At 43.9% G+C, this 23,113-nt stretch overlaps 1 protein-coding gene across 1 annotated transcript in view; it reads right to left on the bottom strand.

Annotated features, from left to right (window-relative positions):
- The window catches only part of CDS1 (CDP-diacylglycerol synthase 1), a 36,160-nt gene extending 13,047 nt beyond the window's left edge, over positions 1-23,113 (bottom strand). The window contains exons 1-6 of the mRNA XM_074823814.1: positions 22,906-23,113; positions 14,436-14,563; positions 9,852-9,948; positions 6,166-6,263; positions 3,793-3,932; positions 1,304-1,362 (exon numbers count right to left, since the gene is read on the bottom strand). Coding sequence (XP_074679915.1) covers positions 1,304-1,362; positions 3,793-3,932; positions 6,166-6,263; positions 9,852-9,948; positions 14,436-14,563; positions 22,906-22,995 — 612 coding nt within the window. The 5' untranslated portion in view covers positions 22,996-23,113. The remainder of the gene's footprint in view (positions 1-1,303; positions 1,363-3,792; positions 3,933-6,165; positions 6,264-9,851; positions 9,949-14,435; positions 14,564-22,905) is intronic.

The raw sequence follows: 23,113 nt of genomic DNA, 5'->3' as shown, positions 1-23,113 counted from the left end.
CTGAACCACCACCTAAAACCAAATTACTACTCTCTTTGTCTGTCCAAACACTGTGTTGCCACACAGGGGATACATGGCTTCCCTGTTTTACTGCAATTCTTAGGTAGTCACACCTTAATGTAATGGCAGGCACCAAATCATATGACTGACACCAAATTTTTTCTGCCTTCTTTCCAGAAGAGGAAAAAGAAAAAAAAAAAAAAAAGGCAAATTAATACATTTACTTTGTGTCAATCTGCAGATGAGGACTCTTTGTGGATTAGAAGGCAAAGACCACCTCTCCTAGAAAAGCTGTGTCTCCTTGTCAGGCAAGTTCTCCCACAAACAGGGTAAATTTTTTGGAGTAAAAGATTTTTTTTACATGCTCATACAGGGCTCAGCTAAGTCCTAGTCTAGAATTAGGGATCCTCAATGGTAAAGTGCTACCTAAACCTGTGTAGAAACAGAGGGGTTAACTGCATCCCTGGTGCTTTAGGAAATCTTTAAGCTTGTACAATGCCCTGACTGCTCAAGTTCTTTAAAGACAGGAGCTGTACTGCATTACTATTTTATTGTTGCTGCTAATCATTCCTATATAGAAGTGGGGGCGTTCAGTGGGGTTTTGGGGGTTTGTTTTGGTTTGGGTTTCGGTAGTTTTTTTATTTTTTACCTGTGATGTTACAAAATTAGTTTCTGACCTATGAGATACATATAAGAAAAAGGTTCATATTCTTGATTAGCTACTATGCTGTTTATTAGGTAGACAAATACAAGATATGAGTACACTGGTTTCTTTTAACAAGTTAATGACCTACTGAGGCACAGCAGAGCCGAAGACCAGAACTGTTGTTAAACATCACAGAATAAATCTCCCACATAAGGGTTAAGATCAAGTTCCATTCATAGTGCTTCAGCGGGGACTCTGCAAAGTAACACTTGAGTCACAAGAACCACTTCCCACATTCTGCTGAACTATTTAGCTTCCGACCTGGGAGGGAGATGCACAGCCCTTTCTCCAGTGATCTCTTTTGTATCAGCCTATCACGAAGGGAAATGTATCACACTGAATCACAAGGCCTCACCAATGACAGCCTCTACTGACATAGAGGCCACATCCCATGATTTAATAATTAATAATAATAATAATAATCAGCTGCAAGGCAATCAGATATCAAACAGCCCAACACCACTTGATTTTATTTTACTGTCAGTTTAAGCACATAGTCCACACCCCTTTTCTAAGCTATTTTATGAACTCAGGGACATGACTGTTTCTAGCATCATTCACAACGTGAGTGACCACAGCAAAGTGGGTAATACACACCATGTAAAACTGCAGACGATAATGTTTCTTCACTAAACTCAAAACAAACATGCAGAAGCCTGTAAAACAAAGCAGGTGTAGTTTGTACCATCTCACATTTAATTACAATGAACTGTGATATACCTCTTCCCTTGAAGCAGCTTTTAATCTCTCTGTTGCTAGGAGCATTTTCTTGCATTCAGTTAAGCATACATATAGAATTGTTCTCATTAGAGCACAAGATTTAGTTAACATCAGTAAAGAGCATCCATTTCATTACTTAAAAGGTCCCATCATAGACATTAATTTTGAGGAAGGAGACTATCACCTTCAAAAACTGTGTCAACAAGCTGGTTTTGAATAATTAACAGAAATAATTGAAAGAAAAAGATGAGCTTGCCCCTTTCCCCAGACAGGCATAAGGCTGCATACAACACAAGCGTGAAGTGCAGGCACTGGAGAATTCCACTGCCTGAAAAGAAACATTCCGGGTGCCTAACAGGGCACCGCTTCTGCCCTAGGGCGACCTTCTGTGCCAGGAGGGATCAGAGGGCCCCAAAAGACCCTTAACCCTGGGGACAGCCCCCCAGTGACCCCCCAATGCTAATGGACTGCCGCCAAGGGGCTCTGCTATGCCCTGCCTCCTGCTTTTGCTCATGACTAGCTTGTCTCATCTCTCCCCTCACCGCCCTTCAGCAGTATCGAGGCATTAGTTAAGTTAGTCTCCTCAAGCCAAAGCCAACTGAAAAAGGTCAAGTCCTGCAAAGCTGGTTTCAAGTTTGTGAACTAAGCACTGAGCAAAAATTTTATCTGGTTTTAAAAAAAATTAACAGTAGGTAGATTGACAGTTCATCATAAAGGTCAGGTTTCTTAATATGTTTTACAAGTAATTGTAGCATAGCAGTCTCCTGTCCCTTAGGCCAATCTGAATCTTCAGTTGATTTAATTTTAGGCTAAAGTAATATTAATTGCATTGCTGAAAACACTGTGGACTATATTTACATGTTCACAAAGCAATACACCACAAGACTGCCATAAGGCAAGCATCTGAGTATCTTGCAAACAAAATAAAGCCTCAGGCATTTGGAATAACCAGTTTAAAATATATTGGTAAATCTTATTGCTGCAGACCTAGCAGAACATTTGCAAAATAAAGCTCAACCCAGCAGAGCAATTAAATATACAAGTAAGTCAGCTCCACAGACCGCCAAAACATTGTTCACGTATCCAGGTGCTAAGACCCAGCTCTTCAGCGATCAAAATTACTTCATGCCAACTCCTCGATTGCTATTAGCTCAACTTTAAGGTCATCTACTTGTTTAAGCTGCTTTCTTCTCAGCGAACGCAAAATTTATATTCATCTTTTCACAGGAAAAAATGGAACTCCGAACACCTAGTTTCCTTGAACACCTTGAAAACAGAGAGGAGTGGCATCCTCAGGGGTCAGGGTTGGGACCGGTGCTGTTTAACATTTGTGTTGGGGACATGGACAGTGGGATTGAGGCACCTTCAGCAAGTTCACTGACGGCACCAAGCTGTGCGGTGTGGGGACACGCTGGAGGGAAGGGATGTGCCAACCAGAGGGACCTGGACAGGCTGGAGATGTGGGGCTGGGCAAACCTCATGGAGTTCAACAAGGCCAAGTGCAAGGTTCGGCCCATGGGTTGGGGCAATCCCAAACACAGATACAGGCTGGGCAAGGAGTGGATGGAGAGCAGCCCCAAGGAGAAAGACTTAGGAGTCGTAGTGAGTGGAAAACTGACTGTGAGCCAGCAACGTGCGCTCACAGCCTTCGGCTGCATCAGAGAAGCGTGACCAGCAGGTCGAGGGAGGGGATTCTCCCCTTCTACTCTACTGTCGTGAGACCCCCCTGCAGTGCTGTATCCAGCTCTGGGGGCACCAACATGAGAAGGACACAGACCTGCTTGAGCAGGGCCAGAGGAGGCCATGAAGATGGTCAAGGGGCTGGAGCAACCCCCCCCTCCCCGTGAGGACAGACTGAGAGAGTTGGGGGGGTTCAGCTGGAGAAGAAAAGGCTCCGGGGAGACCTTAGAGTGGCCTCCCAGTACTGAAAGGGGCTACAGGAAAGGTGGGGAGGGACTCTTGATCAGGGGTGTAGGGATAGGACGAGGGGTAACGGTTTTAAACTGAAAAAGGGGAGATTTAGATGAGATCTAAGGAAGAAATTCCTCCCTGTGAGGGTGGTGAGACACTGGCACAGGTTGCCCAGAGAAGCTGTGGCTGCCCCCTCCCTGGAAGGGTTCAAGGCCAGGTTGGACGGGGCTTTGGGCAACCTGGTCTAGTGGAAGGTGTCCCTGCCTGTGGCAGGGGGGTGGAACTGGATGGTCTTTAAGGTCTCTTCCAACCCAAACCATTCTGTGATTCTATGATCAAGAGGAAAAAGAAAATGAAAGTGCGTAAAGCTGGGGAGCAATTATTTTTTTAAAAAAATAAGCACAGAAATAAATGCAGCACAAAGCTCTTTCATTTTTGCAATTTCCTACACTTACCTGTTAAATAGAGTGCAAAAGATATAAACCTGTGGTAACGTATTAGAAATTGAAGCTGTTCTCTTCTCTGAACAAACGTAGCAAAGTAATCAGCTACAGTCTCTCCATAAAAGAAGTAGTTCACGCACAGCAAAAAGTACCTACAACATAAACCAGCTAGCAGTTATTTTAGCAAGATAATATATATATATTTCAGTGTCATTCTTAAAAACAAACAAAAAAACACAACAAAAAACACCACACAGAAAACCAGAAGGGTAGAAAAGACATGTGACAAAAATAAAATTCCAGTATAAATCCAGTCTTACACTTCTGGATCAGTGTCTCCTCTGACAAGCCAATTTTTGTAATTTATTTCTAAAGCAACTGCACTAGAAAAACAAACACAGTTGGAAAATTCATTTCATACTTAACTACGGTATTGAATACTCCACACCTATGCAAGTCCTTTTCAGATCTTCTTAAAGTATAGAACAAGTAACTGCTATCATTAATATCGACACAAGCAATTCTGCATATGCTTTTCCTGTATCCTAATATGGGTGAGGTGTGATTTCTGCCTTACAAACAGGAGAAAAGATACTTGCATAACGAATCCTCTGAGGTTATAGGACAGTGAATCTGACATGGGGCTTGAAGATCTGAATGTGACTATACTTTTGCCATCTGGCTGGAAGATTCTCATCTGAAAGAGTTACTGCCACATCTCCTGCTTCACTCCACCATGCACTTTTCTTTTCAGCTTCCTTGACTGAGTAATAATCTTATAGGGTTAAATCCATCAACTAACTAGTAAATGCAGCTATTACTACAACTTTTTCAGAACAATTTTGTGGGAGTATGTCGACACCCAAAGTTCAACTGAGGTGAAATGTCACCTTCAGCCATCTCTTTTTGCAGCATCTTCAAAGAAATTCCTTTCAGTCAGTACACAAGGAATCCTGTCACAGGTTTTCAAACAAGTTCAGTTACTCAACTTTACAGAGCTAAGTCATAATGGGATCCTCAAATGCTACAGCAGCACTCAACACAAACCAATAAACAGCAAATCCAAACCCACTAAGAGATGCACCTCTCTAGGCAACGTACTCTGGCTTATTACCAAAGTCAGCCACAGAAGATAAAAAGTTGTGATTCAAGACTGGATCTCCAGATAGTCTCAGAGCAATCAATACTCATTCTCATCCCCCTAGTAGATGTTAACGCTCACTTTGCAAGGCTTCACATCTTTAAATAAGCCAAAAGTGATGGTGGTCAGCTGCCAAAGTAGACTGAGTGGTAGAGTGCACATCTCCTACTCTAAAAATTTTGGCAAGACTGCAGAATCATTCATGTGTGACACTGCTCTAGCTGTAGATCTAGAAGCCATGGAGTAAAGCAGACAATAGATCAGTCCCCTGGATAATCCAGGAGTGACCACAGCGGAACTGATTAGCATTTACAGAAGAGCCGACAGCAGGAATCCACCACAATACACAGTAAAGTTGCTTCTAGAAGTGAAGAAGCAATGTGACAAGAAACAGGGAATAACCTAAATATGTCAATTCCTTCAAAAAATAAACCCAACACAAAACCCAAACAACACAACATAGGTCACGTCTGAAGAATTATGTCCTTAAGCACCTCAGAGACTACTTGTGCCCAACACCTTCCCATAATGCTGACCCTAATCAAAAGCCTTTAGTTTTCCTCCCAGAACTCAGAAGAGTGATTTCCCCAGTTCTATCCATCCCTATATAAGCTGAACATTGTCACAAGTATCTGGGATTTGACAGAAAAATTAATCTCATCTTTTGGCTTTCAGAAGATCCCCCAACACTATATTTATGAACTCCTGTGATTAAGTGCATGATTGGAAAGGATTTAAAACTTGTATGTTATTATTTTAATTCCCTACATGTGTCAAGAAATTATTTTAATTCTCTACCTTTAAGGTACCTATTCTATTTATTTCTTGTGCAAGGTTAACAGCCAAAAAAAAAAAATTGAAGCAGTTCAGGTAACACATATCAGGTGATTATTTGGCTATGCACACTTTTAAATAGCTTACACATACTCAATTCTGACTTAAAGCATATATGCATGCATACATATATGTGTGCATATTATTTTATTAGATATTAAATATAACATAGTATTACATATTAAATGTATTATTTATAACAAGGAAAAAAACTGAAATAGTAAAAGGTCAACTGTGTTGTCCAAGTTCACAGGTGGAAGACAACTCCAGAGTCCCGTGTTAGAGGCAGATGTCAAGTTTTATGTCTGCACATGACCTACAAAGCTATCGTTTCACCATGACAGGATAAGAAGAACATGAAGATTTAAGTTTAACATCCCCACTTATTGATGTTCTTGCTTGCTACTCACCAGCTGAGGGATCTAAACCATGGTAAATCATACGAGTGGTAGACTCTGTAACCTATTGTGATGATTTCATGGTAACACTTCACTTGGATGCTTAAGACCTAAAACAAGAGAAATAAAAAAAACTATGTAAATATGCTGCAGTTGTTTGTTAAAGGCAGTAAGTAGTACTGCAACCTGCATTAAGGGGAGAAATTATTCTGAATTCAAATTCCACACAGAAACAGACAGCTTCAAAGAAAGTCCAAGGAAAACTAAAGTTCCATTTAAAACCCCCCAAAAACCTCAAAACCACTAGGCATGCTGAGAAAAAACCACATTGGGTTAGCTGCAAGAATACGTTTGTGAAACAGAGGAAAGCTTCTGACTCTTCTTTATTAAAACAGTTCAGCAGCAGGCTCTTGTATTTCTTTTGGCTAAGTTTTACCTTTAAATTTAGTTTAAGAAATATTTTCTATGCCCAATGGAAAAAACTAGCTGTGCACCACAACTTGGACACCCAGGTCTTCCACCTGCAAGCATCTCATTACGGGCAATTAGCATTGATGATTAGAAGCAAAGCTCATCTAACCCAGGGCTGAATGTCACCCTCCATGGCCTTCAATTTGTTTTGCTGATCTCACTACTTCAGTGCTTGTCCATGCAAGTCTGGTACTATGTCCTGTCTGTCTTCGGGCTCCAAAGGACTCTTGGCCAGTTTTGTCTAATCCACAGTCACCGAGCAGATTGCCCTGCCCAGATATCAAGTATTGCCAAACACAGGTCATCAGGAATCCTGTGCAGAGTCAGGAGTAAGAACCTACCACACTGATCGCGCGTGTCGGCATGCCAGGCTTTGCAGTATTCTCTTACCACCTGCATTCATGAATAAATTTCATCTTGCTCAATATGTGAACACAGTTTAAAAGAGTCTTACACCACCTCGGTGAGTTAATTTTGAAGCTCCCCTATCTTGTGCTCTTTCTTCTGCTTGGCCTACATTATAAAACTTAAATGCTATATGCAAGAGCAACATTAAAGGATTGCACCTTGCAGTGGAAGAGGACACTAGCGTCTGAAGACATGGAAGCTTGTGCCTGTTACCTTAGTAGCAGGCAAACATAAAACATGCCGCCCAACTTTTTAGAGCAGTCTCAGGGATTGCCCTCCAAACTTCACTGGAATACCCTTGCTACAAGTCTCTGGGCCTTTTCAGTCTCAGTATTAAAATTTGGTTTTAGCACAACTCTTGTTTAAATGTAAGCTATTTGATTCCAGTGAAATTAAATAATTCATGAACAAACCCGGGTTTTCCCTCCATTCTTCCTTTTACAGAGTCTCAAATGTCAACTTTCTGACCAGTTTATTATGACCAATTTATTATATTAGAAGACAGACTTTTTGCTTTATGGTACAACAGAGGAAGAACTCTATTCCAATTCTATACTAACTTTAATTACTTTTTGGTTCCTCTCTTGATAGCTTTGTCCCTGATTGCAAACTCAGTGTATACCATGAATATACACTGGAGGAGGATCCGGGGAACTACAGGCCTGTCAGTCTGACCTTGGTGCCAGGGAAGGTTATGGAGCAGATCATCTCGAGTGCCATCACACAGCACCTGCCAGTTGGCCAGGCCCAGTCAGCAGGGGTTTGTGAAAGGCAGGTCCTGCTTGACTAACCTGATCTCCTTCTATGACAACATGACCCGTTTAGTGGATGAGATAAAAGCTGTGGATGTTGTTTACCTGGACTTTAGTAAAGCCTTTGACACCATTTCCCACAGCATTCTCCGGAGAAACTGGCTGCTCATGGCTTGGACAGGTGCACTCTTCACTGGCTTAAAAACTAACTGGATGGCCGGGCCCAAAGAGCGCTGGTGAATGGAGTGAAATCCAGTTGGAGGCTGGTCACAACTGATGTTCCCCAGGGCTCAGCACTGGGGCCAGTTCTGTTTAATGTCTTTATCAATGATCTGGATGAGGGGATCGAGTGCCCCCTCAGTCAGTTTGCAGACAACACCAGTTGGGTGGGAGTGTTGATCTGCTGACAGGTAGGGAGGCTCTGCAGAGGGGTCTGGCCAGGCTGGAGCGATGGGCTGAGGCCAATTGCATGAGGTTCAACAAGGCTCAGTGCTGGGTCCTGCACTTGGGTCACAACAACCCCCAGCAGCGCTACAGGCTTGGGGAGGAGTGGCTGGAGAGCTGCCCGGTGGGAAAGGACCTGGGGGTGTTGGTCAACAGCCACCTGAATATGGCCCAGGTGTCCAAGAAGGCCAATGGTATCCTGGCTTGTATCAGCAATAGTGTGGCCAGCAGGGACAGGGAAAGGATCATACTGGTGGGGCTGCACCTCGAATACTGTTTTCAGTTTTGGGGCCTCACTACAACAAAGACATTGAGGTGCTGGAGCGTGTCCAGAGAAGGGCAGCGAAGCTGGTGAAGGGCCTAGAGAACAAGTCCTGTGAGGAGCGGCTGAGGGAACCGAGGGGTTATCCTGGAGAAAAGGAGGCTCAGCCCTCTACCACTGCCTGAAAGGAGGGTGCAGAGAGGTAGGGGTCAGTCTCTTTTTCCAAGTAACAAATGATAGGACGAGAGGAAACAGCTTCAAGTTGTGCCAAGGGTGGTTTAGATTGGATATTCACTGAAAGAGTTGTCAAGAGTTGGCACAGGCTGCCCAGGGGAGTGGCTGAGTCACCATCCCTGGGGGTATTTAGAAGAAGTGTAGATGTGGTGCCTGGGGACATGGTTTAGTGGTGGCCCTGGCAGTGTTAGGTTTAGGGTTGGACTGGATGATCTTAAAGGTCTTTTCCAACCTAAATGATTCTATAAATACAATCCAAAAGGTGTTTCACAGGAGGCCATAAGTAAAAGCACATTTTGACGGTTAAAGAAGCTTAGAGTCAAAAGTCCAAGCAGTTACCCAAATGTCCCAATTTCTGTGTTTTAGAAACCACATCCCTGCCTGTTACTTGCCATGACTGGGAAAGATAGTTAAACCATTCTTCAATAAAAACATCAGCAAAAAAAAAAATGATGGAAAGAAGCAGTAAAGGCTGACTGGGTATGCAGGGTGTATGAATATTAGTAGTACTAGCATTTAACTTCATGAACTAAAAATGCACTTTATCTCTGTACCTTGGAAAGGGATCTAGCTCCATTCTACAGATAAACCCAAGGCCACAGGGCAGCCCCTGAAGTAGAGAAGTAGGGAATTAATGGAGTGTGCCTGAGGAAAGCCTTTCAGTACCAGCCACAGACAGTGGACCAGAGCCGCCTGCTTTCTTCATCCTCAAAAATGAAACTCCTGTGCCTGTTTTTTAGGGTTGGGGTTTTTTGGGGGGTAGAGGGTGGGTGTGTTGGTTTGTTGGTTTTTGGGTTTTTTTTAAAACAAACCTTAAAGAATGTAACAGTAGGGGATGGGAACTGGACAAGGACATGGATGACAGTAGTTTAGTAAACTTCAAGGCAACAATTGTTCAACTTCTTAGAGTTACTATAAAAAAAAATAATTACAGTATATAAGAAGTCCTTAATCCACAAGGCCCAGTTGTGAATCTATCCAGTGCTTTTCAAAGGTATTTATATTTACACAGATAAGAGACAAATTGCTCTGAATTGTCTGTGTAGTTTGCTTCCAGCTGTCTTAAGCACAATGAATGAAAAGATCAGGTAACTCTTGCATGGCAGAATGTATTTAAACAAACTTACCAGAAGCATCAGCATAAATGATCCCAGGTATATGATCAGAAAAAACACAGAAATCATAGCTAGAGTGAGAATTCCACGAATCCACCAATTTTTCCATCTATTTAAAAGAAAGAATAAAAAGCAAGCAGTTATAAAAGAAAATAAGTGTCACTTCCTTTACTAACTAGAGATTAAAGTGTATTAGAAACAGCGGGAGTTCCAGAAATTTTCATGCTCAATAAAACACATAGCAAGAAGCACAGAATCAACCAACTATCCAACTAAACAGGATACACAGTAAAATAAATTAAAGTTTGCCACCTTTCTTCTTCCCCCATGCTCTCCCCTGCCCCCAGAGGTCATTGCAATTGTGATCAACCCCATAATTGAAGCTGCTGTGAAAATACTCAGGACCCCCAAAAAGCATCACATAATCAGCAAGACCGATGAGGGCCCAGCCATGTAAAGGCTTACATATGACAGAAAGGCTACCAAGTAAAAAGCATACGATTCTTTGAGGAGTAACAGACACAAAAAAACAAAACAAAAAAAACCACAAACAGACAATCACCAACTTTCCATAGTGGCAAAGTAGCTATTTTGGCAGGTAGAGGGTATCTATTGAAAGCAGTCCTGTGCTCTTGTGAGCACTGGAACCAGGACAGGAAAACATGTGACAATGAGGGGTCATGTGTCAAACTAGCTGTACTCTTTTGCCCTTGTAGACCTTTGTAGCTGCTTGTGGCTACCTAAGGAAAGCAGAATAGAAAATCCTGTTACCATAGAATCATTTAGGTTGGAAAAGACCTTTAAGATTATTTGAGTCCAGCCATAAAAACATTGACAAGTCCACCACTAAACCATGTCCCCAGGCACCACATCTACACGTCTTCTAAATACCCCCAGGGATGGTGACTCAACCACTCCCCTGGGCAGCCTGTGCCAACGCTTGACAACCCTTTCAGTGAAGAAATTTTTCCTAATATCCAATCTAAACCTCCCGTGGCACAACTTGAGGCCATTTCCTCTTGTCCTATCGCTTGTTACTTGGGAAAAAGAGACTGACCCCCACCTCGCTACAGCCTCTCTCGGGCAGTTGTAGAGGGCGATGAGGTCTCCCCTCAGCCTCCTCTTCTCCAGGATAACACCCCCAGTTCCCTCAGCCGCTCCTCACAGGACTTGTTCTCTAGGCCCTTCACCAGCTTCACTGCCCTTCTCTGGACACGCTCCAGCACTTCAATGTCTGTCTTGTAGTGAAAGGCCCAAAACGGAACACAGTACTCAAGGTGTGGAATGCCTTCTTTGAAAAAAATAAGGGTTCGTTTTAAAAACACCCAAACAACTGGAAGGCTTTGCTGGTTGTTTTTTTTTTTTTTTTGTAATCTCTAGAGTAACCAAAATGTTATTTCCCACAACAACCACACCTCCAGCCCCCTAGCTCCAAAGGCTATTATCAAGAAAAATCAACAGCCCAGTTCATTTAAAAAAAAAAAAAAACAAAAACACAACAAACAAACAAAAACCAAAAAAACCTCATCACATGCTCTACTCTGCCATGAAAATTTTTCTAGCTGTCAAGTCTGTATTTTATTGTTCATATTACTTTTCAGTAAGTTTTTCTTCTCTTTTCCTCTCAAGAACTTTGCCTCTAATCACAAGTTACTGCTAAACACAAAAACCCCCTACTATAGCTTAAAGAAAGTCTTTCTAATGTTTTCCTTTGTATCAGCCTTGTGTTTCATGGCTGATTCAGAAGACACTGTCAGTTCTGTATCATATGCCAGTTTTAATGTAAACTTCAACTATATTAATGTGATTTTCAAGGATGTTATTCATTGGCAGGTTAATGGCAGCTAAAGCTAATTGGATTTGCCTTAAGTATCAGAACAAAGGCACAATGGGCTTTATCGCAAGAGATACTTTATGTTCCTCTATGACATGGGCTATAGAGTAGCAGCTTGCTCCCAGTGGCTTATCTATAGTAAGCAAGACTCCTTTAGAAGAATTCAACTTCCCTTAAGAATAATGTTAAAACACCACATAGTATCTTGAGGGTGTTGACGAGCACAGCACTGGAAAGACAGCTTCAGTAAGACAACAAGCTCCAGAATCTAGGAAGCCAGCTGACAAGTTTATTGTATACTAACTCTCCACTGGAAAGTTATGGATACTATTTCCTCTAAAGGCCAAATACAAAGAGAAACAACATTTCTGAGAGTTACAGTGCAACTCACTCATATTGCGCATTATGCCAACAGCTCTGGTAGGACTGATAGTTACTAAACTTATGGGCAATTTTGAATCTAGCACTCATAAAGCACCAAGAATTTAATTTTGCGCTCCAAGCACCTTTGTGCAAACACTCCAATGGAGAATTTCAAGCATGTGAAACAGGAAAGGTTTCGCCCACACCTCTTAGTTGCAGGCTTTGAGGTATCACCATGCAAGTGCCCTTTGGAACAAGTCTGATTTGGATGTTTAAGACTTCCACAACATCTAACATGGTAAGAGAACTCTGAAACTGATAGGAACTAGATACTCCTTGCAGTGTGATGGCAGTAGAGAACATCACATTCTGCTCACAGCTGGTGCAGTTTAGAAACATGCTTTTTGAAACCTGGGAACAATACATTTGTTTATAGCTCCTAGACATCACAACAGAAACAGACAACAGATTAGAAAAGGAGCAAGTCAAAAAACTGTAGTTTCACATTGCTGTTGGAGATACCTACTGGAGATCAGGTTTTTTGCAAGGACTTGGAAGTTTTTAATCATAATCTGGATTGGAGGTCCTTCTTCTGACTCTTGCAAGACCTAAAATGCATCTAAAATATACACTGTATATTCCTTGGTTTGTTATGTGGAATGCAAGGTATATGTGCTACACGCATTCATTTTACTAGGTAGTTTTTTGGTAGGTGATCTATCACACACCTAAATGCTCTTTCACAGAATCACAGAATCGTCTAGGTTGGAAAAAGACCTTGAAGATCATCCAGTCCAACCATTGACCTAACACTGACAGTTCCCAACTACACCATGTCCCTCAGCGCTAAGTCAACCTTACTCTTAAACACCTCCAGGGATGGGGACTCCACCACCTCCCTGGGCAGCCCATTCCAATGCCTAACAACCCGTTCTGTAAAGAAATGCTTCCTAATATCTAGTCTAAACCTTCCCCGGCGCACCTTGAGGCCATTCCCTCTTGTCCTGGTGCTTGTTCCTTGGGTCAAGAGACTCATCCCCCCTCTCTGCACCCTCCTTTCAGGGAGTTGTAGAGGGCGATGAGGTCTCCCCTCAGCCTCCTCTTCTCCAGACTAACCCCCCCCAGTTCCCTCAGCCTCTCCCCATCAGACCTGTGCTCCAGACCCTGCACCAGCTTCGTTGCCCTTCTTTGGACATGCTCAAGTGATTCAATGTCCTTTTTGTAGTGAGGGGCCCAAAACTGAACACAGTAATCGAGGCGTGGCCTCACCAGTGCCGAGTACAGGGGCAAGATCACTTCCTTGTCCCTGCTGGCCACACTATTGCTGATACAAGCCAGGATGCCATTGGCCTTCTTGGCCACCTGGGCACACTGCTGGCTCATGTTCAGCCGGCTGTCAATCAACACCCCCAGGTCCCTCTCTGACTGGCAGCTCTCCAGCCACTCCTCCCCAGGCCTGTAGCACTGCTGGGGGTTGTTGTGGCCCAAGTGCAGCACCCGGCATTTGGCCTTATTGAACCTCATACAGTTGGCCTCAGCCCATCGCTCCAGCCTGGCCAGGTCTCTCTGCAGAGCCTCCCTACCCTCAAGCAGATCAACACTCCCGCCCAACTTGGTGGCATTGCATTAGTGAAAAAAATGTAAAGTGAATTGCCACCTCCAAAAGGGACTGTATAAAAAAATTATATTAGGAACTGTATTCATTAGCCTCCATGAATATACAGGTCCCCGTGATTATCTGTCTAGCTGTACACATACACACCCCCCCACACACTTGCTAGTCCTTAAGGTCCTGTGAACAGGGGTTGGAGGCAAAAACCTAGTTTTGAAAAGAGACAGCAGGAAAAAGTTAAACATTGCTCTAAAAGTATGAAAATAACAGCTATGTTGTATCTAACCGTAAAGAAAAATTGAGAAGTGGAAATGCTGTCATAAAAAGCTAGCACAGCTCACCTAGAGAATTTACAATTCTTCCCTTTTCATACACACAAATACCACCCCCCCTTAACCTTGGATGTAGTAAATCAGTTTATTATAACCCCCACAAATAGTTATTCTGGATATTAAACCCAATGACTATTCTTTAGCCTGTTATGTCGCAATGTTTAGACTGAGCAATGGCAAATGTTTATGTAAACTGTAGCTAAACACTGAAGTGGTTTACTTAGAAATGCATGCAAAGGGCAATATTCAGTATCTACAAAAAATATCACACTGAAGGGACTATCAAAGCATAAAGAAATCAATAATTTCCAGTACAAAAATTATCCTTGAATTTTCATGTTTTTCGTATGAAATGTAAAACTGCAATACAATCTGTAAGAATTAAAACTGCAACATAATCTGTGAGAATTTTAGCCAGCAGCTATTAAATTTGAGAGCTGTTTGTTTTAATATACCTAGCAGACAAGCCTGACAAAGCCCTTTTGAGGATTTCTGGAGTGCTGTCTGTTGGTGGAGGAACATCAGGAACATCCGAATCACTTCTAAGATCCAACTCACGAAGTCTTTCTTCCAAATCCACTTCCTATGACAAAAAAAAAAGAGAACACCAACACAACATGTAAGACTATTAGTTATTATGTCAGAAGGCCGAATTCAGAATCATAAACATTACTTTAGGAACCGATAATGTCCACATTACCTTCTAAAAAGGTAACAATGGTGTACTAGTGAAACTGTAGATGTTGTAGGAGACAAGTGTATCCCAATAAATGTTTATAAGAAGGCCAGTACTCAGATGTTGTGACATTACCTGTGCTCAAGAAACTTCATATTCTGGGCATTTTTTCAACCCACGCACGTAAGCATAAGCATATATGTTTCCAGAAATACTACAGCTGACATGGAACACAAAAGTTTAACAGAAATCCCCAACCTTCCAACACATTCCCTCACCTACACCTCAAACTAACCTTTTATGGAATAAGGAGAAGGGTCTTCTGGTGGTTTAATGCCACATTAAGAAAAAAAAAAAGAAATAGGATGCATGGAAAAACACTCCCTTTGTACAATGAAAAGAGGTTGCTGGCGTAGTCTCATAGGTACATACATTATGACTTGAATCCTCCAGCTTGAAAAGAATGATCCAAAAATAAACTGTGAAGTCACCAAGTGTCCAGTGGACATGGTATTACTCAGAATAATTTCTTGTATGACTCCATCACTGCAGTTGTTTCTTCAGTATTCACTAACAACCACTTGGGAAGACATCATCTAGCCAGACTGTGTGTCTAACCCCAACACAAAACACGCAGTACATAATTTGGTGACAACGTACAAATTGTCACCAACAGTCAGAGTATACTGTCAAGACTATCTTTTCTGCATTTAAAGCCAACACTAAGGGTGCTGATCACAGAATCATCTGGGTTGGAAAAGACCTTGAAGATCCTCCAGTCCAACCATGAACCTCACACTGACCGTTCCCAACTCCACCAGATCCCTCAGCGCTGGGTCAACCCGACTCAGCAACTCCTCCAGGGATGGGGACTCCCCCCCTGCCCTGGGCAGCCCATTCCAACGCCCAACAACCCCTTCTGCAAAGAAATACTTCCTAAGAGCCAGTCTAAACCTTCCCTGGTGCAGCTTGAGGCCATTCCCTCTTGTCCTGGCGCTTGTTCCTTGGGTCAAGAGACTCATTGCCCCTCTCTGCACCCTCCTTTCAGGGAGTTGTAGAGGGCGATGAGGTCTCCCCTCAGCCTCCTCTTCTCCAGACTAACCCCCCCCAGTTCCCTCAGCCTCTCCCCATCAGACCTGTGCTCCAGACCCTGCACCAGCTCCGTTGCCCTTCTCTGGACACACTGGAGTCATTCAATGGCCTTTTTGGAGTGAGGGGCCCAAAACTGAACCCAGTATGATTTACGTCGCTTGTTCTAATGTTGCAAACACCACAACTCCAGGGAGTCAGAGTGTGGCACTCAGCCCTGGCGTGGCAGCGAGGCAGAGAGCTGTCTTGAGCTCAGTGTCTGCCTCTCCTGAGACCTGAACTTCCTCCTGACTGCCCTGGCTTGCCTCACCTCCTTACAATCCCAAACAGCTTCCAGCCTGTCCTGCCACCTCAGGTTCATCAGTTCTTAACCTCTCTGAGGAGTGGGAAGTAACTGCGCTTGGAAACTTCTTTCACCACGCTGTACTGCTCTTTCTCAGCCTCCCTCTAACTTCCTCATTGCAGATCTCAGTTCTTTCTCCTTAATCTACTTCCAAGAACGTGACTGCTTTTCTTCCCTACTTTTCCTTACTAATATTTTCTTCCCTTGTTCTGAGTGTTTTTGGAAGGCAGCAGAAGTATATCCTCCCTCTTGCCGCCTCCACAAGACATGACAGAGTTAAGGTGCCCTGCAATCACAGCCACCGCAGGGTTACTCTGCCTACAGGCTCCCGCCTTTTCCTCTCGGCCTTCCCCAGGCAGTTACACCTCGGTGTAACCAGTGCCTCAGTGCCTGAGCTCTGTAAACCCCACGGGTGGAGAAGACAAGGCTCCCAGCCCTCGGGGTGCACAGCCAGGGCCGAAGCCCAGGGCCAGCGGCTGTGGGGGGGTCCAGTGGGGCCCCGGGGCCCAGGGTGCTGCAGGCTGGCTCCCCCCACACCCACCCGGTGCTGGCCTTCGCCTCCGATCCCCCCAGGGGCCACTCGAGGGGCAGAGGTAACAGCGGGAAAGCAATTCTCTTTTTTAACATGTTTTTCTCATTTGCGTTCTGTACCATGCATGTGCCCATGACGAAACTCTTGAGTGGAGCTTACATCATTCGCTTCTCTGAAAAAGATCATCAGTCCTCTCCCTATTCCTTGAAACCCCACAGTTCAATAATTATTAGACATTCTCTGTCTAATAATTCTCAAGTAAAAAGAGCGAATACGCTGTGGTCCAGACTAAAAATTCTCAAATAAAAAGAGCAAATACGCCAACTGTGGTCCAGGCTTCAGAACACCTGAAAAAGCACAGAAATAAATAAAAAAATGACCGTGCTTGCAATCTTGTTATTCAGAGATGTTTCTCATAGTGTTGTAGCAGAGCTTCAGAAATCAGCTACAGATGTGAGGCGAGGGGAAGGAGGGGAATCACAGGTCTCTCCCAAAGCCACATTCCAACTGCTGTGACCTGCACTGGAGTGCAGCAAGGCGGCTGGACAGTTCTAGGAGACACTACTCACTGTGCAGATGATGGGCACTAATCCTGGCCCTAAACCCACGACTTAGCATCTTTAATATTAATCCCTGCTTGCACATGGCAGAGACGTTCTCTGTTTTAAGCACTCAGAACTAAGAATATCCCCGAAACTTTCTTCTATTTTGGGTCTTTTGGTATTGCAGAAAATGTTTGTGCACTTAACTGGTGTTTAAACATTAAAAAAAAAGAATTTAAAAATTCATACTGAGTTTTATCCCTCTGATATTTAACACACAACTGACAGTTATGCAATCATAAACTTGTTAGAAGCAACTCCATTTCCAACATCTGAATTCACAGGTGCGTGGCATTTTTCAGAGTATCTGGACACCTTGAAGAAGGAGTCTGTGTCTATCCAATGTGTTTTTCGGTAGCTCATGCTTCATACAGCCGCTACTGGGAGCTTGGCTGCTGCAACCTGCAAGTTGCATAGAACTTGGTGCATTTGGTAATTTTTTAGCTTTACATTGCTATAGTAACCAGACAAACCCCAACTATCTTCAACTTCCCTTTGTGACATACCTCAAAACGACCCTGAATATTTTCTTTTCCAGTTAATTGCTATAATGGTCACAACCATTTCCTTAATAAGGCATTTAATTTGCAAAGTCAGAAGCCAAAGAGGAAATTGCTCACTAAAAGCTACTTGTCTTCTGCATCATGAAGTGCATGTCCCCCATCACTGGGGGACAAGTCTTTCTTGTTAATTGTTTTCTTAATTATTTTACATGACTGATTATAATCATTCCAGTTTATTGACACGAATAACAACAATCATTATGGAAGGAAACACTAAGGTAATCACTATCAAAGCCCTCCCCCCCAAAATATAATTAAAAAAACAAAATCAAGAGTCTTGCTACTTCAACTTGACCTTGTAGAATCAGTTTTGAGTTCAGTATAAAACCAAACAGTCCTTCCTCCTCCCACTCTTCAGGTTTGGGATCTGGCCAAGCTGAACACACAGTACAACAAGGACCCGCGATGCCATGGGTTTCGTACCGTGAGCAGGTATTTACAAGGTTTTCAAAGGTCAGTTGAACACAGCAGAACTTGTACTGTCCTAAGTGACTAAGACACCTTTCAACCCCAACTCCAGATTAAATGTTTGATCCGAGGTGTTTTCATTTTTCCTGGAGTTCTCAAACTATAGGTGACAGAGCCTTTTACATGCAGAATGTGTGCCACTCCTGCCTCCTTGATTCACATCCCAAGTCTCTGTAACAGATGGATGTTGCAATGAGGTTGTTGCCTGGCTTCTCTTCATTTGAAGGCACACAGTCCTTCAAGAGAACCTATCTGATCAGCTCATGGAATACAAGTCCAACAAGGCTGAGATGATGCAGGCTTAACAAGTACAGGGATCTCAGCGCCTAATAAACACACATACGATGATGCTCATCGGTTCTCATCATTTCCAAAGTACCCTGAGACAAAGGTTTATTTAGTTGTAGGGTTTTGTTTTGTTTTAATTTTGGTGTTCTTGAAAACAAGACTTTCATCCTTAAGCTAAATCTTCTTTACAAGACCACAAATACTTAAAGGAACAAACACAAGAAGGAACTCAAACAGTCAAGGGCCTGAACCTCCCTAACAGGAGTTCAAATGTGACATCTTGCCACAAATTAAGCTTCCATGTGGATTTCTGCTTGCTGGCTGCTTCGCAACAGCTACCAGAATACAGCTGTGTTTCATGCAGGAAAAAATAGACATGTCAACCTTTCATCATCTAAAGGACACACGCATCTGAATTGCCATTTCATACCACACGCCCTCCACTACAATTAATGCGTGCCGAGTGAACCACACACAAGAATTAGTCTAGTTACAAAGGTACTTGCAATGTTTTTCTTGTACTGCATTTTTTCCAGGATACAATAAGAAACTCCCAAGCAGACAGCAAATACATTTTTCTTTGAGAATGCAGCATCTACATGAAGAGCAACTGAGAAAATGAAGACATTTTCCAGAGGCTTACGTGAAAAAAGCCAGCAAGCAAAAGAATTTAATTATTGTCATTTTAGCTGTGTAAGTGTTACTTAAAGTAAGTTTTCTCCTCTAGCTTTGACCTTTCTGCAGTCTCTCTCACAAGTTTTACAATTAAGTCAATAGGTCAGTTAGCCCACATTGTAGCATATTTAATTAGACGTACCTTGATACCTTCCTCTGAAGTCAAGATATCAGAGTGTCGGAAGATCCTGAATAAGGAAACCTTTTTTTTTTTTTTCTCCGCACTGTTAAAGCCTGACACATGCAGAAACACAAGCGAGAGAACTGCACACACTGAGTTGAAGACTGAAACCTACAGATCCTTCACTATCTACATTAGCACTAATTCACCGCCACTTCCAAGAAAACAGAGGTTTGGAAACAGTCAGCCCTTATTATTATTATTACCACACTTGTAGTGGACAGCATAGAGGGTCCGACTTCTCTCTGAAAATTAAACAGACCCTCTTCCAGGATATTTCAAAAGCAGTAAGTCAAATGAAGTAACTGAGTGATCCATGACGGACTCTACCGTTCCACCATAACCCATATTGCTATCAGGAATTTCATTTATCTCCAAGCAGGTTTGGGAGCTTTTGGGCATCAAAGACGCAAGTCCCAAGCCCAGCTTCACAAGTCTGAACAACTTATCTGGCAACTGATTCCCTGAAAGGGCTGTCTCCCGGAACAGAAACAGCTTTTTCAACACCATCAGAGAGACTGATTCTGGGTTTGTTTTAGTTACAAGGAATTAATGATGACCGTAGGCAAACAGGCAGTTGTTCCCACGGCCAGCAATGCAACACGACTCCACTACCCCCTCCCCGTCCTACTCCGACAACTCTGCACAGTACACAGAGGAATAACTCTGTGATTACTTCCAGGAAACACTATTTTTTTTTGAAGCATTTGAAAGCAGCGTCACCAGCTTTTTAGTAAAGAATGCAAGCAACTGGAATTTTAAAAGAAGCATGAACAAACACGCATCGATCTGTAAAACTATAACTGACTTATAAGTATTAAGCATTTGAATGCCAAACCCTTCCTCTTGCTCCCAAGGGCTGTAGAATTTTATGAAGGTAGTTTGACAAAACATTCTTAGGAAAAGGGTGTCCAGGGCAAGCAGCAGCAAATAAGAAAGGGACAACTGAAAAAAATCACCCCTGCATGCTACAGGATAATGCAAAGAAACAATAAACTCATGAAATTGCAAAGCCCTGCAGAGCAAAGGTGTGTTCATGGGAATTTTGCAAAAAATCATCAGCTCAACAAGCTCGTGAGCAACTGAAGACAGCATGACTTGCAGAGCTTGGGAACTTCAGGAAGAAGCTTCACAGAGGGCATACCATAGTCATACAAAAACAAGGAAGTTAACATTAATTTGAAATTATATGGATGTAGAAATGGCTACCAGTTGCTTCCAGGTAGTGGTTAAAAATCAAGCAAATGAGAAAAAAAAAAAACAGCTTCCCTTAAATTCAGTAGAAAGTTAGCATCTGTGGACATACTAAGCATAACAAAAAAGGATCAGATTACATACTGAAAACGGGACTGAAAGTACAAAAGATAAAACTCCCCAGACACATTTATTGTCTGTGGAGTTCTTCAGTGAGCACAGAGCACCTCTCTATTCCGGTAAACAAGGCGCTTTAAAGCCTGTCACCTTTCCCTATCTGGAAGTCTGAATTAATTGGGTCAACAAGAGCAGAGGCAGCACAAAGCAGTTACTGTAGGAAAGGATGCAACTTTCCTCCTTCATTACAAGTGAGGCAGAGGGTGCTATTTCTGAGCTGCATATTAGGAAGCAGTGGAAACCCACCGCATCACGGCCACCCTGAGTTGTTACGAACAAAAGAACAAGTTTGGGATCCAAATACGCAATTACAACGTCAAATAGGTCATCTCAAAATAGCCAAAGGACAATAAGCTATCCACCTGTGGTAAAGGTCAGGCAAGAGGTAGCGCAGAAAGATAACCATCAAAGACGACAAATAATGTGGCATCTGTGAACCCAGATAACCAGATGCTTCCCATCAAATCACCTAGAGCAGACATTACCTGTGCGCTCATATTCAAAACAGAGACCCTAACAGCGACCCACTGACAGAAAACTCCATATAAAATGCTGGTTTATCATTACAGTTACCAACGGCACTTAAAGACACCTTAATATGTAAAAATCAATCCTCAGCATCGCTTAGAAGCCACGACAAGAGTCACCAGTGCTGTGCGCATCGCAGATAGGTTGAACAACTCTAATGGGAACAAGGAGGGTCCCCCAAATAATCCATCAAAAAGGCTTCTATGTGGTGGAAAAGGCTTTCCGTATCTACTGAGCATACTGAGATCCAGCTCCTGTAACCAACATCACATACACAGCAGCAGAGTCCTTTCTGTTCAACATCACCTGAAACCAGATGAAACCCCGGCCGGTTGGGCGGCTACAGTAAAACAGCAGGCCTGTAGGCACAAACAGCTTTTACCACGCTGGAAATCACGCAAGTAAACCAAGAATAATATTAGCAAGTTTTAGGTGCACCCTTCTGAGGTCCAGAGAGCACAGGCTTTGAACGGGAAGAATTCTTTGGAGGCAGCTCGTTGTGAAGCACACCTCACAAATGAACTCAGCCTACAAAATAAAGCAAACTTGAACAACTCCACAGAAAAACAGCTTTTTGAGCACACTGCTACAAGAAATCATGTTTAAAAGTTAAATCTCCTCTAGAGAGAAGTACGCTCTGCACAGCTAAACGTCACCTCATTTGATCACAAATGCCCTCAATGAAGCACAGTCCTGCAAATTTTCGAGTTCGTTGGCTTTTGAGTTTACGCAACCAAAGCGCAGAATGAAAACTGACTTTTGGGTTTCACTTTCCAACTCCTCGCCACGACATCCCAGGCAGAGTGCACACCCCGCAACTTTAACAGTCACCAACTTGGTGACCCTCCGGTACGTATCGCAAACTCAATTCAGCAGTGAGAAAGCTTTTTTTTTTTTTTAAAAAAAAATAAGTTCCAGTTACCGAAATGAGAACATGTCTTTTATTTTATTCAGACAACTAGCAACCGTGATGTGCTTGGCTTTTGTAGAGATAAGCCTCAACTCCACGCCAAACAAAAGAACAGCACCGTGGCTCTTTTGCCACTATAATGAACCTGATGCGTGGACGTAGTATTTCAAAAACCTCTTGCCTTAGCAGAAACGCCAGACGTTAAGTCCTTTCCGGGCCAGAGGTGAATCCTGGCACTTCAAAGGCCATAAAGCAGGAACAGTTGCCGGGGAAGTGCTGACACGGCCTTTACCCGCAGCCCGGGGTTGTGTCCCCGCCGCCACACCGGCGCGGCCACCTCGCCGAGGGGGGAACGGGCCAACGGCGCTGAGCTTTTGCTGCGGGCCCAGAGAGAAAACGGCCGCTCCCATTTCGGGGAGGGGCAGGACACGCGTGGGCCCCCTCAACCCCCCCGCTCGCCAGGCGCGGAGGCCCCTTGGCACGTCGCCCGCTCCCCCTGCTCCCGCCACGGCGCGGGGAGGATTTTTCCCCGAGGGAGGGGGGAGCCCCACGCGTGTCGCAGTCAGGGCCCGGCGATGCGTGGAAAGGTGGCGGGGGGGCGGGGGACAGCGCCGCGCCGCTTCCCGGCCCCTCCCCTCGGCGCGCACCCGCGCACCTGCCCCCACCGGCCGCCCGCGGGCCCCGGCCGCGCGCTCTCACCTTGTCGCTACCCGCCGCCGCCTCCTCCTCCTCCTCCTCTTCTTCCTCCTCCTCCTCGGCGGCCGTCCGCCGCCGCCGCCGCGCCGACATCGCGCCGCGGAAGCCCAACGCCCACTCGGCGGCGAGCGGGACGGGGAGGGCGCGGAGGCCGCGCCGCGGAACCCGGCCGCCGCCTTTCTCCTCCTCCTCCTCCTCCTCCTCCTCCTCG

This window comes from Strix aluco, chromosome 4 (assembly GCF_031877795.1).
Source record: "Strix aluco isolate bStrAlu1 chromosome 4, bStrAlu1.hap1, whole genome shotgun sequence".
Classification (NCBI taxonomy): Eukaryota; Metazoa; Chordata; class Aves; order Strigiformes; family Strigidae; genus Strix; species Strix aluco.
The sequence above is the reverse complement of the archived record's forward strand: the minus strand, read 5'-3'. Positions and strand labels throughout refer to the sequence as shown.